This window comes from Typha latifolia, chromosome 2 (assembly GCF_019914945.1).
Source record: "Typha latifolia isolate L0001 chromosome 2, TyphaL0001v2, whole genome shotgun sequence".
Taxonomy (NCBI): domain Eukaryota; kingdom Viridiplantae; phylum Streptophyta; class Magnoliopsida; order Poales; family Typhaceae; genus Typha; species Typha latifolia.
In genome coordinates this window covers 6,779,236-6,796,414 of record NC_133087.1, presented here as the reverse complement: position 1 = coordinate 6,796,414, position 17,179 = coordinate 6,779,236, and the positions used below count along the sequence as shown (strand labels likewise).

The window sequence follows — 17,179 nt, the reverse complement described above, 5'->3', positions numbered from 1 at the left end:
TATTTAAATTATGAAATTCTAATTCTACATAGTTTAAAAAAAAATAATCTCTTATATATTTAACCATTGGAATTGACATAGAAATAAATAATAATCATGCCAAGTTATGTTTTTAGTTATTTAACTAATTATAATTATATCATAATTATCTCATATTAATTTCTTATTTTGTTAAGTAAAGAGCGATTAAAAATTTGTATAAAAGTAGAAAGAATTAAGAGATTTAAAAAAGAGCAATGGAAGAAGAAAATGATATGATAAAGAAGAAGAAGAAAAATGAATTAGCAATAGCATATAAAGTAGAAGATAAAGAAGACTAAGAAAATGAGTATGAGTCATTTCTCTCTCTTATAGTGTCCCATTAATATTTAGTGACGCACTAAATAACAGAAATGACAAATAAAAAAAAAAAAAGCCTCAAGTGCAAGAGAAACAAAAAATGACCCTAGCTCTTCGAATTGAAAATCAAGTTGTTTTTAGATACAAGTAACTAATAAATTATAGTATCTACTTAAAAATAAATTACGAAATACAAAAAAAGTTTCGTACTTAAACGAAAATTTCATATTTACACTAAGAAATATTCATTTTGCGTAGATAGATTCCTTTGAAGAAACTCTGAATACACAAGCTCTAGATTATGATGCCACCAATTTTATCTAATTAATTTTATAATATTTTATCGTTAGACGATATCTTATAAATATTGTTTTGAAACTCCTAGTAATTAAAATTTTGTAGTCTAAATATGAAAACTATGTGACCCGTACTTTTTTTATTTTCTTTTTCTTGTTATGCTGCCACTCAGTTCTTTTTCTTTTTTTTATCTATTAATTACTTTTTTTTATACAAGTCTCTATAATTATTCAATTAATATAGTAAAAAATTAATTAGAGATAATGATAAAATAATTATAATAAGTTAAATAAACAAAAACTCCTCAATTATATTTCAAAAAGAGATCTTAATCTATGTTGTAAATAAATTATAATATCTATTTAAAAAAATTATAAATTATAGTAAAAAAATTATACTTAAACTAAGAATTATTTGTTCCACAGTAAATAGATTTCAAATATAAAGAAACTCTAAATATAAAACTTTTAGATTATAATTTCATAGATTACATCCAATTGGTTTAATAATATTTGGACATCAGATAAATAAATAAAAAATATCTTATCATCAAAGAAAACCGAAAAAGGGTCTACTAATTGGATTTTTATTGCAAATAACCCAACTTCTAATTATAAAAGGAGAGCAAATTAAAGTAAAAAAGAGGAGAGTAAATAAAACCTGCCACCTCGAAGGTGGACTCCCATGGCTTTTTCCCCTTCTTCCACCTTGGAAGGAGCTCTGCTCCTCCTCGTTGCCGTCCTCCTCCCTCTCCGCCTCCTATCCATCGGCATCGACCTCATTGGGAGCCCCGATCGCCGAAGATCTGGAACTGTTCGATCAGTCGTCGTCCTCGTTTCCGTCGCCGCCTTGCTTTCCGCCATCTATGCTCTCTCCGATCTCGAGACCTCGTCGTTAAAAGATGCTGCGATATCGCAAGTAGAGGAGTCAAATCGCATCATGAAATCGGAGGTAGAGGAGCTCAAGCTCAAGATTACTCGACTAGGTAATTAGATTTGTCACTTTTCTAGTTCGAATGCATAGCAAAATGGGTTCTTCCAGTTACAAAGAACTGCATGGTTGCTAATATGGAATTGTACAATTCTATCAATGATTCTTGCCAAACTCTCTAGTTGGTATCGTTGTTAGGAACAACCGGCTCTGCAAAAGGGGCAAAAGTTTCATCTGTTATCTTAATTGGAAAGTGGACATACGCAGAAAGTTTAAACCTTTTCTTTTTTAGAAAACCATGTAATGCAATTAGAAGGAAATTTAGTCTTTGGATGGTAATGTTTTGATGCAGTACATCAAAACAGACAGCATGTGGGAATACAATGCATCTACCATTTAGTGTGAGAGTTTAAGCCCATGCAACCTAGATACAACCCCTTCAAAAATCCTCTGACATATTGGATTACTAACTACGGAAACACGATGGATATTAGGTATAGAATTGTTTATTTCCATGGACCATTACTTCACTAACTTGCTATTTAGTTTCAAGTTGGAGACATCGGCCTAGATGAATTTATGAAATATTCTCTTACAACCATACTTCTGCATTTTGAAACCATGTGGGTTTTTATAAAATGAGTACAACTTACTTTTGATATTTATCAAACCTCTAATATTCTGCCCAACTACTTGTCTAGAACTTGGATATTGTACTTCTTATGAACTAAATCATTAATGGAAGAGCATTATTCAAACAGAACATTGACTTTAAATTACCGTCTTTATGGTCCTTAATGTGCATAGATTCCCAATAGTGAACTTCAATTGTCCCTACGGCCTTATCTAAAAATTTCCAGATGTACTAGTGAAGTGTAAACTTCTTATTTTATCCTAAAACTCATTGACACGAATTCTAGATCTAGTTCACACATAAGGGCTGAGCAAGAAAGACCATGTATGATGATGGATAAATTCTTTCTACGAGCACATTTAAGGAACCATAAGGTGTTAACCAACTGGGATTCTTGCCAATAAGAATGCCCTCTGTAGAACTAAATATATTTTCTTGTTAGTCAACTATTAATGGTGTATATGTTGGTAGAATCTGGAAAGCTCACAGCCATGGTGCAGAGAATGGTCCAATTATATTGTCCAAAAACATTCATTAAAACTTAGGGATCCATCATAAAGCTAAGAGAAAGAGAAGTGTAAGATGAAATTGCAGCCAATTGATATGATGTGTAAGTGATGCCCTGTAAGGCTGTAACTACTTTTAGCTTCTCAAGAACTAACAAGAATACTTGGAATTCAGGTTGTATGGGTAGGTTATGCTGTGGAAGGCTAGGGAGAAGTTGGTTGTGGTGTGATACAAAAGAAAAGCCTACAATAAATACAATATTAAGTGAATTATGGCATAATAGTTTCAAGTTTGTAACTACAAGGTGTTTCAAAATGTTTCCACAAAGGAGGATTTTGACTAGCTTTACTTTTTCGGATAATTAGCATTGATATTTATAATTTAGGCCTTCACCTAATGTTTCTTCATAACAAGTGTACTTTTCATATATATTTTTTCTTCTTTTATTTATTACCATGATTTTCCTATATCTTGTACCTTGTGCAGAATGAGATGTATTATGTAATTAGTTCAATATTGTTCACAACCAATAACCTAGATGCCTAAGCTAGTGTCCCATACACTTTGGGAAACTCCATTTCCTTGATCTAGAATATAGTACCTATATAAACCATAGACTATTATGTAACTATCACTTATATTTTCTTTATTATCATAAGTTCATAATTTTTAATAAATTAAAGATTTGTTTAGTTTTTTATATTTTGTTAAATCATTAGTTGACCTAAAAGCTTAAGTTATTAGATAACATACCACTAATACATATCATATCTTTAACATTCCCTTCATGTGTAGCATCTATACATTGTACATGGATTAAGGAAAGATAATAGATTGTGCGGCCTCTACATCGTATAAGAATAAATAATAGAAGATTAGGATTAACTAGGGCTAGACAAGATTTAACTCCATACCTTTAGAATATCAGACTCCGATACCATGTTAAATAACTAGTTGACCAAAAACTCAATCTATTAGCTAACGGGCTAACAAAGCATATCATATCTTTAAGGGACTAAAGGGCATCACAATGTAAAGGGCTAAGGATGGGGTATGGAAATCAAACATTACATGACCTTACCCTTACTATTAAAGATATTGTCTCCATGACTTGAAGCATAGGCTTCTTTGATGCAAGTGTCAAGCGTAAGTGTCAGCAAGTCTTTCAGTCTCAATGGTATTATAGTATGTATATATTTGTATAAGTAATTACTCAAAACAATATTTTTCCAATTTTTAAATCCTAGAGCTTGTTTGCAAGATATTCTTGGTGGTAATGCTTAACATCAAATAACTGCCTCCTATAGTTGGCAAGAGAAGTTCTGAAATTTTTTTGAAAAGTTTTTGTTGGCATGAAGATGTTACTGTATATAAACTATTATATGTTGTATGAATCAAATCAATATGTTTGGTTAATTAAATATTTTGTTTTCATCCTTCTTTCAATAAATGACTTTTGTACAATGCATGTAGAACATATTTTGGAGGAAAGTACAAGAACCTTAAATTCGAGAGAAGCTCAGTTGGAAGAAGACAATAAACTTATTGAGGCAATGGAGCATGATATCCAAGCGTTAATATATGAGCAAGACAAAGTTAAGGTATTATAATTCTGATCTCATGGGAAGTTCCTAAAGTCACATGTTTTGCTTTCTTTTGTACATTTAGATTTTTCTCAAGTCCAATTCTGAAATTACGTGGGAACCAATGAATATTCTTACAGAAGTGCTGCTGCAGATGACTAATATCACATTTAAGTTGTTTCAGTGTGAAGACTGTTGGTGATGATCTTAATACATCTTTCTGGGGCATCAGCATCCAGCGGATCTCATTTGTTTTCATTGGCCCCCTCCACTTCACCATCCTAGACTGAGTTTGTGTTGCTTTGGTCCTTATTAATGGCCTAGGACACCGTGTTAAGTCTCTCCATGATAGATGGCCAGCAATCCTTATTGCCACCAACATGGCAATCCTTGATTTGATTACTTGAAATAGACTTTTGAGCTTAGATTTGGTTCACTAGCATCCAAGGTTTTAAGTATCGGAATCAGGATCGGGATTAGCCGTCCAAAAAAATGATATGTATCGATGGTATCGGTTGTCTGCATCAGTTTGTATGTTAAATTAAAATTTAAAATATAGAAAAATTCTATAATTTTAAAAAAACAATAATAATAGGATATAAATATAAATTATTCATATATAAATTTAAAAATCAACAAATAAATATTGTTTTCTTAATTTTATCTCTCTTTTTACCACTCACACTCTCTTTCCCTTTCATATAAATAAAAAAAAAAATTCATACTCTCCCTCACTAACTCTCTCTCTTATTAATTTGTTCTCCCACTAACTCTTCCTATGGCTCACTTACTCTCTTTCTTATTAACTCTCCCACTACCACTCCCTCTCCCTCACCGACTCCTCTCTCTCATTAACTCTCTCTTCCTCTCGTCGACTCCTCTCGATCTCTCCCTCTCCAATTCTCTCTCCCTTCTCGATCTCTCTCTCTTCGATTCTCTCTCCCTCTTCGATTCTCTCTCCTCTCTATCTCTCTCCCACTAACTCTTCTTTTTCCTCACCGACTTCCTTCTCTCTCGGTCTCTCCCTCTTTGATTCTTCTTCGGCGATTCTTCTTCGACAATTTTCGATGAGGTATTTTCTTTGTTTTTTTCTCTCACTCCCTCCGACAAGCTCTCTTTATATCTCCCACTCTCCTCTCTTTTTTTTCTTACTCTCCCTCTCTTTCTCCCTTTCTCTCTCGATTTCGGTCGGTTTTGGCCGATATGGCTGATTCTGACCCAAAACGGGATCGGGTATCGGTCGATCTGCTCTTGCCGATCTCGATCCATTTTGGCCAATCCCACTCGGGATTGGTCGAAACTTGGAACCATGTTAGCATCATCATAGAATGACATTTCTCTATTTTATCATATTGGGAAGATTTAATTGATTGACTGTATTTCATAAAATCTGCATTTCTTTGGTATCTATATTGATAGGTAATTTTATTACTCTTATTCTACTTAGTGGTGCTAATTCTTTGCTGGAACTGGATTATACAGAGGTGGTGCCTAAAATAATTAAATGACCTTTGCCCTTGTGATAGTACATTTTTCACAATGGTTAAACCATTATGGCGTAATACTAGTTGATAGCCAGAATGATTCTATTAAGAATTCTATGTAAATGGCTCCTAACAAATTATATCCAATCATTCTATATTTGCTATCTAATCCCATGATTTAAGGAATTCACTGCAACTCATTGTAATTGCATTGTGTTAATATATACATGTGATTGCCTGGCTCTCACTTCAACTCTAATAGAGAGGAGAAAATTATTCCATTTGTTTCTTCATGTTATTAGACATCGTTGTCTAACGACACCGATAAGACCTCACAACGTCTCTCACCTCCCTTCTATTGTTAATCGCTTAGACTCCACCAATTATCTCATCTAGAAGACTCGGTTCAAACTATTTCTCCGCGCCTAGAAGCTACTTGACATTGTCAAAGGTTGTGCTTCTTTTTCAACACCTATGTTCTTGTCCTCTACCAAGGACGGTGTTGAGTCTACCTTCTCCTCCACTCCTGCCTATGAATCATGGCTCATCCATGATCAACTTGCATTTTGTTGGATCTTGAGTTATGTTGATGATGCTATTGTTCCACAATTGATTGTCGTAGATTCATCACACGAGGCTGGCAAACCCTTGCACGCCATTACTCAACAGAATCAAGCATGTGTTATGCAACTTCACACCCAACTACATCACTTACAGAAGAGCTCTCTGACAATGGTAGAGTATCTCAACAAAGCCAAGATGATTGTGGATGGTCTTGCTTCCATCGGTTGTATTACATCTCGTTTTCTACTTGGGCTAGGTCTTGACCACTCGTAGTTGAGAATGGCTCTCAATGCCATCGGAGATGTTCATACTCTTGAATCTCTTCATGAAATTCTTCTCATGTTTACTGGCCACTTCTACGGCCAACATAGTGCAACACACCTCGAAGCCTTACAAGTCTATCGTCTCGGATTCAACATCATCTCGACCAACTTATCATGGAGGAAAGGGTCATGGCAAAGGACAATGTGGCCTCAAATGCTAAGTCTGCTCTTGTCAGGGCCACTCAGCCTTGGCATGCCACAATCACTTTAATCTGAACTATCAATATCGTGCTTCTACAACGAGATCCCATTCTGCAAGCTTATGTCGCTCTTCTTCCTAGTCCCAACACACTTGTTGGTGATTCCGTGTGGCATCCGGACTACAGCGCAACTCAACATGTTACATCTGACCTTGCCAATCTCTCTATTCAGTCAGGCTATGTAGGATCGGATTAGGTCAAAATCGGTGATGGTTCATGTTTAATGATTTCCCATATTGGCTCATCTTCTTTTATTTTCAATAATAATTTTTTTCGACTTGATAATAAATGACGTGTTCCTTCTATATCTTGTAATCTTCTCTTTGTTTCTCAATGCCGATTTTTTGCAATCGAGCCATTCAATCACTTTCTAAGAAGAGCTTGACTATATAGTGCAGTGCAGCCCCAGCCCCACATACATCTTCACAAGACAATAATTGTACTTTTTAGTTTTCTCCCACCTTTTGTCTTGTGAAGGATCAATCTGCGAGCAAAATACTTCTCAAAGATCCTTTGCAAAATCAGTTATATTGTCTTCTACCTTCTAGTCCATGCTTTTCCCCAGTAGCTCTCCTTGCTGTCTCGGCATCCTCCCCATCTCTTTCTACATGGCATCATCATCTTGGTCATGCTACTATGGATACTACTCGTCGTCTTCTTCGTCAAGAGTCTTTGTTGTTTTCTAAAAGTAATGATATTTTTTGTTCTTCGTGTGTTATGACTTATGAGTAAATGTCACCAATTGCCTTTCATTAATCATATTGTGTGCTTCTAGCCAATTGGAATTAGTGCACATGGATATTTGGGGTTCTAGGCCTATTTTGTCAAAGTATGGTTATTGTTATTATATTCATTTCTTGGATGATTATTTGAAATTCTCATGGATTTATCCTATCAAATTTCATTATGAAATATGTGAATTTTTCAAAAAGTTTTGCTCATGGTGAAACATTTTGAATGTCAAAATCAAAGTTTCTACAATCTTATGGCGATCGTGAATTTTTATCCAAACACTTCCATTCTCTTGATATATGGTATTGGTCATCACATTTCCTGTCCTCATACGCCCCAACAAAACGGGGCTGCAGAACAAAAACATTGTCATATTGTGGAGTCGGGACTTGCTCTATTACATAAATCTGGTGTTCCATCTCATTATTGGGACTTTGCTTTTGATACAGTATTATATGTTATGAATCGTCTTTCTACTCGGTCTTTATGTTGGTCATAACCATGGGAAGTCTTACATCACAAAAGGCCTGATTATGCTTTTCTTCGTGCCTTTGGGTGTCTTTGTTTTCCCTATCTTCAACCTTATACTCATCACAAGTTGGAGCCCCATTCAACACTGTGTTTTTTGGGGTATCCAACTGGGTATGTTGGCTTTAGTTCCCTTGATATTCAGTCCGGTTGCATTTATATTTCTTGTCATGTCTTCTTCGACGAGAACGCGTTTCCTCTTTAAGTCATCTCCTTCCTCTTCATCATCGTCTTCTTCCTACCCATGCTCGGGAGTATTTTAACGTCACCCGTCTATTTTTTCTGTCTAATGTTTGGTGGTCTGTAGGTAACTATGGTGTTTTTGCCACGTCGACCACTATTGAGTCCTTGCGACCTCAGCCACTACAACTCACTATCCCTTTGACAGAGCACACCTCTCAGTCATTTATTCCACCTGTGCCACCATTGCTGAAGGTATATAGTTGACGACCACATGGAATCATCATTAGTGTTTGTCCGACTACCACCAACTTTTCAGTCCAAGAACAAACACTTCCTTGCAATGTCAACTCTACTTCACACGTCAGTTCCGGGCAAAATACTAATGTCGTTTCATTTGCTCCTGATGTTGACAACACTCATGTTCATGAGGTGCCTATGCTTGGTGATCCTGGTGATCCTGTGACTACCAATTCCATGTTGGCTGTTGCTGATTCCTGGTTGGCCTATGTGATTCCTCCTATTCAGCCATGTGTCAATTCTCCCACTCCAGCTATGGTGAAAATAAGATAAAAAAGACCATTTATCAAAAGAAGTCCAAAACTGATACGATGAAACTGGAACCGAATCCGACCAAGATGTTTCGTTTTATAATGAAACCATAACCAAAAACAAAACTTTAAACTATGGGTGAAAGCTGTTGTTTGGTTGACCTGTGATAACCAAACTTTGACTAAGGATAATTTGGTTAAGAGGAGGTAGTCTGGGAGGAAGAAGGAAGGTTTTTAAGTACTATTTCCTCCCTTAGCATGTGATTGATTTACTTGATTGGAAGAGCAGATCTGCTAGTAAAAATGGTAGGCCATGGTGGAATATGTGTACTGCTGCAGTAATTTGGGATGTCTGCTTGGAAAGGAATAGGAGAATTTTTCAGCAACAAGAGAAGACCTAGAAGGAGATTTTAGCTAGTATTAAAGCTATTTTCTTGTGTTGGACAAATGCAGTCAGAGAGTAGTTTAAGAGCAAGGCCTGGAGGCTTATTCACACAGGAAATGAGCTAGATCCTGTGATTCTGGATGAAGATTGAAGCTGATCACCTGTTATATTGCTGGAAGCTGTACTTTGCTTTTATTTCACCATGAAGTATAAATGGGTTTAGTGGTGTGGTAAAGTCCTTGTTTTGGCTTGCTGATAGTAAGCTTGAAGTTGTGGCGATGGATAGTGGTATAGTTTTGGTGATGGTTGTTGGTCTATGATTGTAGGTAGACTTGGTAGTGCTGTGGTTTTCTGTTGATGTATTTTGGGTGTTTGTTTTTTGGTATCGGAACAGCCTGTTAGAGATGTGATCTTCTGTTGGCTTTGTTTTGCTACTAATGGTTGGAACTCTTCTTTTTTTTAGTTTCAAATGAAACTGGACATTTTGTGTATGTTCTTCTAAAAATAGTCCTAATATCCAATGGATCTTCCGTATAGCATAGCGTGAGCAGTATTGGAATACCCATCTAGGAGAAATTTGATAAATTCTTAATTTTGTTTCTGATTGATTCTTTTTTGTTATATTAAGCTTGTGGCATATGGAAGAGGAGGCCCAGCTATTCTCAAGAAAGTATTAGAGCTATGGCAGAGGAGATCTCACTCTCTCTCTCTTCCTCTGCATGTTTTATGTAATTATATATGTGTGTGCCTGTCTAACTTTATGTGGCATTGACATGGGTAATAACTAGGTGCAGCTTTTAAAGGATGAGTCAAGAAAGATGAACTCCAATATTTACATTCTAGAATCATTAGCAAATGATTCAGAGAAAAGATTGGAAGCTCTATCTTCAGAAGTTAAGAAGGTGAGTTTTCTACACAACATTGATTGCTATAAGCATCTTACAGTGGCTTTAAGCAATGTCACTTACGCTACAAGTTTGTACAGATGACTTGCATTAAATTTATTTCTCTCAGGTATTAAGTTCGATTAGTTTGATTATGTCAAACTTCAGAATTTTATTGTTTCTTATTGCAAAGCTAGGCAGAAGAAATATTGATAACTATCATATATGCTAAATCTGGGGACCTATACCAGAAAAATGGTTGTAAGTTAATTTCTTGATTGATTAGATTCATGAGTCATAAATATGTCTGCTCCTCAAAATGTTTCTCAAAGTAAATTAAGAAAAATCATCCATGAACACAGCCACTTATTTGCTTAGTCTAATTGTAAAACTATAAAAGTTACTAAATGGAGATTATAGGAAGTCTCAAACTTGAGGACTGGAAAGAAAGCAAATTTCTTTTGAGGAGCCAACTAACTAATTGGAGTAATACTAAAATAGTTAGACTTCGTAAGTCCAGTATGAATATGCCATACATGCTACAGACTAAGAGTTAAATTCTGCATGGTACATGCTAATTTACAAATAAACATGAATTATTGCTTTAGTGAAAAAAATGAATTGTTTTTCTGTTGTGCAAAATTAATCATACTAATTAAGCACTACACAGTTATATGGTGGTTGTTGGTGTCGGAAAATTCAAAATGAAAAATTAAGCATGAAACAATGTCCTTGTTTTGGGGACGATCGTTATTAAATGTCTTTTGTTATTAGAGTCTAGAAATTATGTACTATATTATTTGGTTTTCATTTTTCTTCTTTAGCTTTAGAATGCTAGAGATATTAATCATTAGTATTAAATTGGATATTTAGGCTTATTTAGCAGAGAAAGCATCATTCTAGGACATTGCCCTTTGACCTTTCTGCTACTCTCTTAGAGTTAAGGACAAGACATTGTGTAATGGCTTCTGATCCCATGAGTTTCATAGAAGGCCTTGGAGAGTCTGGATGTAAGTTGACTATCAATCAGTCTATCACTATAGTTAGCATGTTTGTATTGAATTATGTGCCTAGGATGTGGAAAGCAAGAGTGTTTATAAATGAGTGTGATTTATTTATAAGAATTCATGGGATCTTATGATCAATGATCATATGTCGGAAAATTTGCAACATAGGATGTCAACTTGGTGCACCTGTTTCTCTTGAAAGGTTTTCTGACTAGCTTTCTATCAATACATCAAATGCATATTGGTGATTGGAAAGCTGACGATGATCCTAGCAATCTTCTGTGGTTAACTACGGCCTAGGAAGCAGTGATTATGTGTCACCTGAAACTATTCATGCCTAGTATTTTTGTGTGTAAGGGTCAGATTCAGGTTTGACCTGAACTGAAACCTACTCGTTACCCTTTTTAACTTAAGTTAAAAGGTTTCCGACTTGTGTTTCAATCAAGTCAAAATTGAATACTACCTGACCTAAAAGTCTAAAACCCTTCTAACCTAAAGGATTTCTAGGCTGGGTCCAGGTTATGTCATATTTTAAGAATTCCTTTAATTGTTTCCTGAGAGCTATTGATATGGACCAAGGATTAATTGGTAATGAACTAAAGTCCTCTCCTCAAATACTTTGTTTGCAATGGCTCATACTCACACTTTTCATATTCTTCTGAATGTATTATGTTTTCAGACTCAGAAAGTATCATGAAGTTATAATCAGAAAGAATCCTTTGAATTAGTTATTTGTCTATAATGATCAGATTGAGAATGTGGTTGCGGAGCAATGGATTCAAGTTCGTCAATTTGAGCAAGCATTTCAATTAACAAAGGTATGTTTCCATGCACTAATATTTTACTTTTTGGTGACACAAACAAGCAGAGATGCTCATTGAACTTGCTTGTAGATGATGGCATCAAAGGTTCGTAGGAGAAGTATGCATAGAGATGGGAAATATCACATATGGCCTAGCAAGTACATGATGTCGAAGGTACTTTGATATTTACCATGTTTTTTCTCAATTAGGGATTAATGTAGGAATGTTTGAAACTTATGGTTCAAAGGTGCATATTTTGAGAATGCTATTACATTAGCATTACCGCTGAAAATTGTTCTGATTTATTCAGAACCAAATCTGTTTCTCTTTCCAAGCATGGATCAAAATTTTGATTTTGGTGTCCGTCAGTTTCTCTTTCGATCCTAGGAATAAACAAAACATTTTGGCCACAATAGATTGGTTTCAGCTTGGGGTAGTCCAAAATCAATGTTGAGACCACCAATCTTTCTAGTTGAGCCTTTGAACAGTGAGTTCTGGTCATTGTTTTGGATAGTTCTTGACACAAACTTGAAACCATGGTTTTTATAGATTTGTGCTGATGGAATGTGTTAACCCAGATTGGTTATTTGACTGAGATACCAGATTTCTAACAGTACCTAAGATGTTGATTGGTAGGGCTCAAGGTTCGAAAAATCGGGAACAGGATCGGCCTTCCGAAAAAACGATACGTGTCGATCAGATCGGCCGTATTGGTCGCCTAGATCGGATCGGACTTTGTAATTACATAACATTCTAAATATTATTTAAAAATACAGAAAAACTTGTAAAAATTTGGAAGCAAGTTTACCAAAAATAAGAAAAGAAAAAAGAAAAAACTATGGTGCAATAAAAATTGAAAAGAAGAGATTAAAAAGAGCGTGAGTGGAAGAAAGTCAAACAAAAAAAAAACCATGATGCAGTGAAGAAGAAGAAGAAAAAGAAGAAAAAGAAAAGAGAAGAAAAAGGGAAAGAGTGGAAGAAATAAAAAAAACTGAGAGAAATAATGATTATATGGAAGAAAGTCAAACAAAATACCGGAGTTTGTTGGAGTTCGCTGGAGTTTGTCGGAATTCGTCAGAGTTCACCGGATATCTCTGTAAGAGAAATAATGATTATATGTAAGGAGAGAATAAAAGAAAGAAAGAGTAAAAGAAAGAAAAAGAGGAAGAGAGAGTGAAAGAGAGGAGTTCGGATCGAGGCTGGATCGGGATTGGGTTCAGCTGATCCCGATCCGGATCTGTCGATCTGTATCGGGATCGGCCGATACGGTGAACCATGGGACTAGGCCTTTTTCCTCTTTACTATTTTCTCCCTTTTCTCTTGAGCTCATCAACATAAGTGTGGCTCTTCATAACTCCTGAAGAGTGCATTCAATATAAATTCCACTTATAAAGTTATAATAGATCTAAGTCCTTTCATTGCCTCTGCCATCTATTGCCAAACTCACCTGTGGAGAGCGAGAGCTGGTTAATGTCCCCGGAATGGTATTCTTCATAGAATTATGTTTCCAACATAGGATTTTGTTCTATCGGTTGAAGGAATCAATTAGTTGAGGCTTATATATTGGTTATATGGTGGTGAACAACAGGGCCTCTTTTGGCAGTCGATTGTATGCTTAAATGCCCTATTTATTTGCTATTTGACCCCTGCATTTTCCTAAAAATAGTCAAGACACACCCTGTTGTTGGTTTCTGTAACAGACATAAACCTTGGATATGGGTTAATTTAACTAGACTTATAAACTTAGTAAACTGCCCTTCTTTCGATCCTCGCTCAAAATGCTATTATTGTCAGATCCACTTGGTGTGGGTCGGCCTTTCCATCAAGATGGTCGTGGTTGCAGCGCACAGTAAAGTTCTGTCGAGCCTGACCTGTAGCATGTGGCAAGCTCGGTTGAAAGAACTGTGAGGTTCTCCCATTCTCATAGTAAATTGACATTCAACCCAGGACTTCAAGAATAAAAAGTAAATACCAAGAAGAAAGAAGCATTGAGGACATGGACACTCTTGAAGTACAAGCACAAATTTCCCACTTTATAGGGAAGATAACAGTTAAAGATCAAACACCTAATCTAATCCAAAGTCCATGAAAATTCATCTTCTTGGCAAAACCAGAATTCAAATAGAAACCCAAAGTGGCTTTGTATACTATCCTAGTGTCAATGGCCTTGAAGAAAATATCCTAGTTGCTCCGCTGCTGCAACGTGTGTTTGTTGTCAATAGAGGTGCTCGTTGAGGAAGCCGAGATGAACATCGTAATCAAATATAGACCACCAAATGTGGTGAGGAGAAAGAAGCAATGGGTAAAGGTGGCATGGTTGCCATGGGCATCACCTCCTCTCCGGCCTTTGCTTTTGCTTCAATGCCAACATTTGGGGCCATGGTTTGTGTATATTGTTATACGACAACTTGGACGGAAAAGGGCAAAAGGTATAATGATATTTTGGGTGTATAAGAATAACGAAATTTGGAATCAAGATGGAAATTTTATTATATTAAAAGCTTGTCCAATTAAATCTAACCCAAGACATTTTTTGCAGTTTTTTTATAGAAATACAAGGGGTGAATGGAAAATAGGGATAATATAGGGTGTGAATTGCAGAATTACTTAAAAACAGCGTGTTGTTTGCAAACTTCCCATTTATATTTGTTTTATTACTCATTAATAAAGGTTGAAAACAACGATGGTCGTGCTACAGGCATGGAATGTACCGACCACCGATCGGCATAGCACGGTATGACATGTGCCATAAGAGAAGAGAAAAAGGTAAGGGATACTCACCTTTGCCTTCGCCGTCGTCATCGTTGGGGCTCGCATCAGGTGCCCTAGCCCGAGGGAGGAGGAAGGGAGAGAGAGAGAAAGAGAGAGAGAGAGACTTAAGTTTTTTGGCGGTCGATTGTATGCTTGAATTGTGCCCTAGCCCGGTAACCTCTCTCTCCCTTTCTCTCTCTCGATATTTCTTCCTCCTTCCTCGGGCTAGGGCACCCGATACAAGCTCGGGCAACGACGACGGAGTGCGACGATCGATGACGGTGATGGGTAGCTCGACGACGAGGTCGATGGCGAGCAAGGCGAAGCTATTAGGAGGGGTGTCATGCAGCACCTCTCGTGCCACGTGCCGGTACGTTGCCGACACGGCCATCCATGGTTGAAAGTAAGGATTGGTTTTGGAGCTAGTGATACTAAGTCCTTCAAACATTTTGGAAGTTATTGAGGAAGCATCTATTGGCTTATTTTAGAACCAATTCTCACATTATTCCACTCTTTTTGTTGTCTTCAATATTTCTCTTTACACATGATTTTTGAATTGTCTCTCGCCTTTTTTTTTTACCCTTTTCCTTGTGAATTTCAATTTTGATGCTCTATGCTTCTCTTTGTCACATATAGACTCAGTAGTTGAGCTGGTGTACAGGCTATAGAAAAAGGCAGTGAGAGGGGTGCTTCTTAGTCTGTTCGTACAAATAGATGTAGAGATAGTGGGGCAGCATGAGTTTGAGTGAAGATGGTCCTGAGTGTATTTTGTGTGATTCCAGAGAGAGGAATGGTAGTTTGAGGTCAGTGGTATGGGTTGGGTGAGGCTGGCATTTCCTAAGCTCCTGGATTTATTATTGACTTATCTTGTGTAGGAGTGTTATTGGATTCATTATATTGTGCAATCAAATTTGATTGCACAGTATTCATCTAGTGTCTTCCAAGAGCACTATTATCACAATTTATATATATTGTTTGAAGACAATAGCAGAAATAGACATTCATATAACAGTTGAAACAGACATGTCATATACATTGTGGTTGTATTGATTGAGATTAATTTCTATTGTACTGGTGCCATTTTGTGGAATGATGCTTGTGTTTTTCTGACCCCTATAATGTTCTTCTAGGTCCGACAGTTTCTTAAATGCATTAATCTCCAGCATATGACAGAGGTTGCTCTGCCTGATTCCTTCTTTTTGGGGGGTTCAGTCTCACAGTCTTTCATATCTCAAGCTTATAGTCAGAGTGAAAGAATCATGTCAGGAGCTCAAACATATCACTATAAGGTGCCAGTCTTTCACATTCTCCTTTATTGGTTGGTAGACGACGTATTTTGATTATTCATGTTAACAAAGGATGTCTATAAGTGCAGATGGCTTTTTTTTTAAAGTCTCTTCCATCTCCTGCTATTCACGTGCAGATAAATATTTTCACTTTTTGTTAGTTCACTCTCTAGTCAGTATAGATAGCTGACAATTGCATGGATTTTTGTTCCGCAACTCATTAACACAACCATGGCTTTTTGTTGAAAATGTTCAGTTGACCAGGATAAATACTACTTTCTTGTGTAGGTTAAAGAGTTTGTGAAATATATGATGGGATTGAACAAATATACTGCACCATTCGCAGACACAGTGATTGGCTTCTCGGTATGCATTTGTTCACCTGTCTTTCTTACTTGAGCTTTATTGTTTCCATGTGTTTATGGCAATTCAAAATGGTGATTTGACTGATATTGTTCTTTAAACTTCAGGGACATGCTATATTGATATTCTTAATTTGGATGGCTTGGATATCCTGTTTGGCTTGGTTTTGGCCAGCCAAAGAAATCATCCATGTCCTAGAGAGTTGTCAAGTTTATTTTTGTTTTTGTCTTTGTTTTTGCCTTTTCCTTTTGTACTTTTATTTTTTTTAGATAACCGAGGCTGGTCTAGATTTTCTGAGCTCTTTCTTAAACAGGTTATAATTTTTAAGTCAATGTCTGCTTTATATAGGTGTCTGCGTCTTGTAAATATTGGTTAAAGTGATTAGAATTTTTATTAGTTATTACTATTTTTTGAGTTGTATCTGTATCTCCGCTACATAACAGTGAAAAAAGCATTTATATGCTCTCTGGTTATTTTTTCAGAGAGAGAAGTGAGAATTTTGATGATGTCTTAAATTAAATCTATGTTGCTGGAATTTGTATTCAGAAACATTCATACAATATAAATCCTATTAGCTTTTGATTGGCATTATTTTAGAAGCATTTTATTTCTTTGTGCATGAAGATACCATTAATAGGTGGATCGTGAGGAACAAAACACTACACTTGGGCATCTTTCAATTGAGTGGTATTTCATTTCACAATAACTAATGAAGTGCTAGAACAATTTAAACCGGTGGGATTGACGGAAAACTGAATTTATAAATTTACCCTTCCTTTCTCTCTCTCTCTCTCCTCCTACTATCATCTTCACTACCTCATCACAATGACTGCCATCTTATTCACCAT

The 17,179-nt window shown here is 36.1% G+C and overlaps 1 protein-coding gene across 4 annotated transcripts; it reads left to right on the top strand.

Annotated features, from left to right (window-relative positions):
• The first annotated feature begins 1,238 nt into the window (after window positions 1-1,238).
• Window positions 1,239-16,828, top strand: LOC140782082 (uncharacterized). Of its 4 annotated transcripts, XM_073128448.1 has the most exons (9): window positions 1,250-1,621; window positions 4,181-4,308; window positions 9,866-9,907; window positions 10,026-10,139; window positions 11,878-11,946; window positions 12,022-12,105; window positions 15,813-15,971; window positions 16,257-16,334; window positions 16,439-16,828. In XM_073128448.1, exons 1-9 carry the CDS (start codon window positions 1,321-1,323, stop codon window positions 16,598-16,600), a joined length of 1,137 nt encoding a protein of 378 aa, XP_072984549.1. In that variant the 5' UTR covers window positions 1,250-1,320; the 3' UTR covers window positions 16,601-16,828. The 4 variants fall into 4 exon arrangements, with proteins under 4 accessions (XP_072984551.1, XP_072984549.1, XP_072984550.1 ...); XM_073128450.1 differs by lacking the exon at window positions 9,866-9,907 and having other exon boundaries at window positions 1,239-1,621; window positions 10,032-10,139; XM_073128449.1 differs by lacking the exon at window positions 9,866-9,907.
• Window positions 16,829-17,179: the final 351 nt, after the last annotated feature.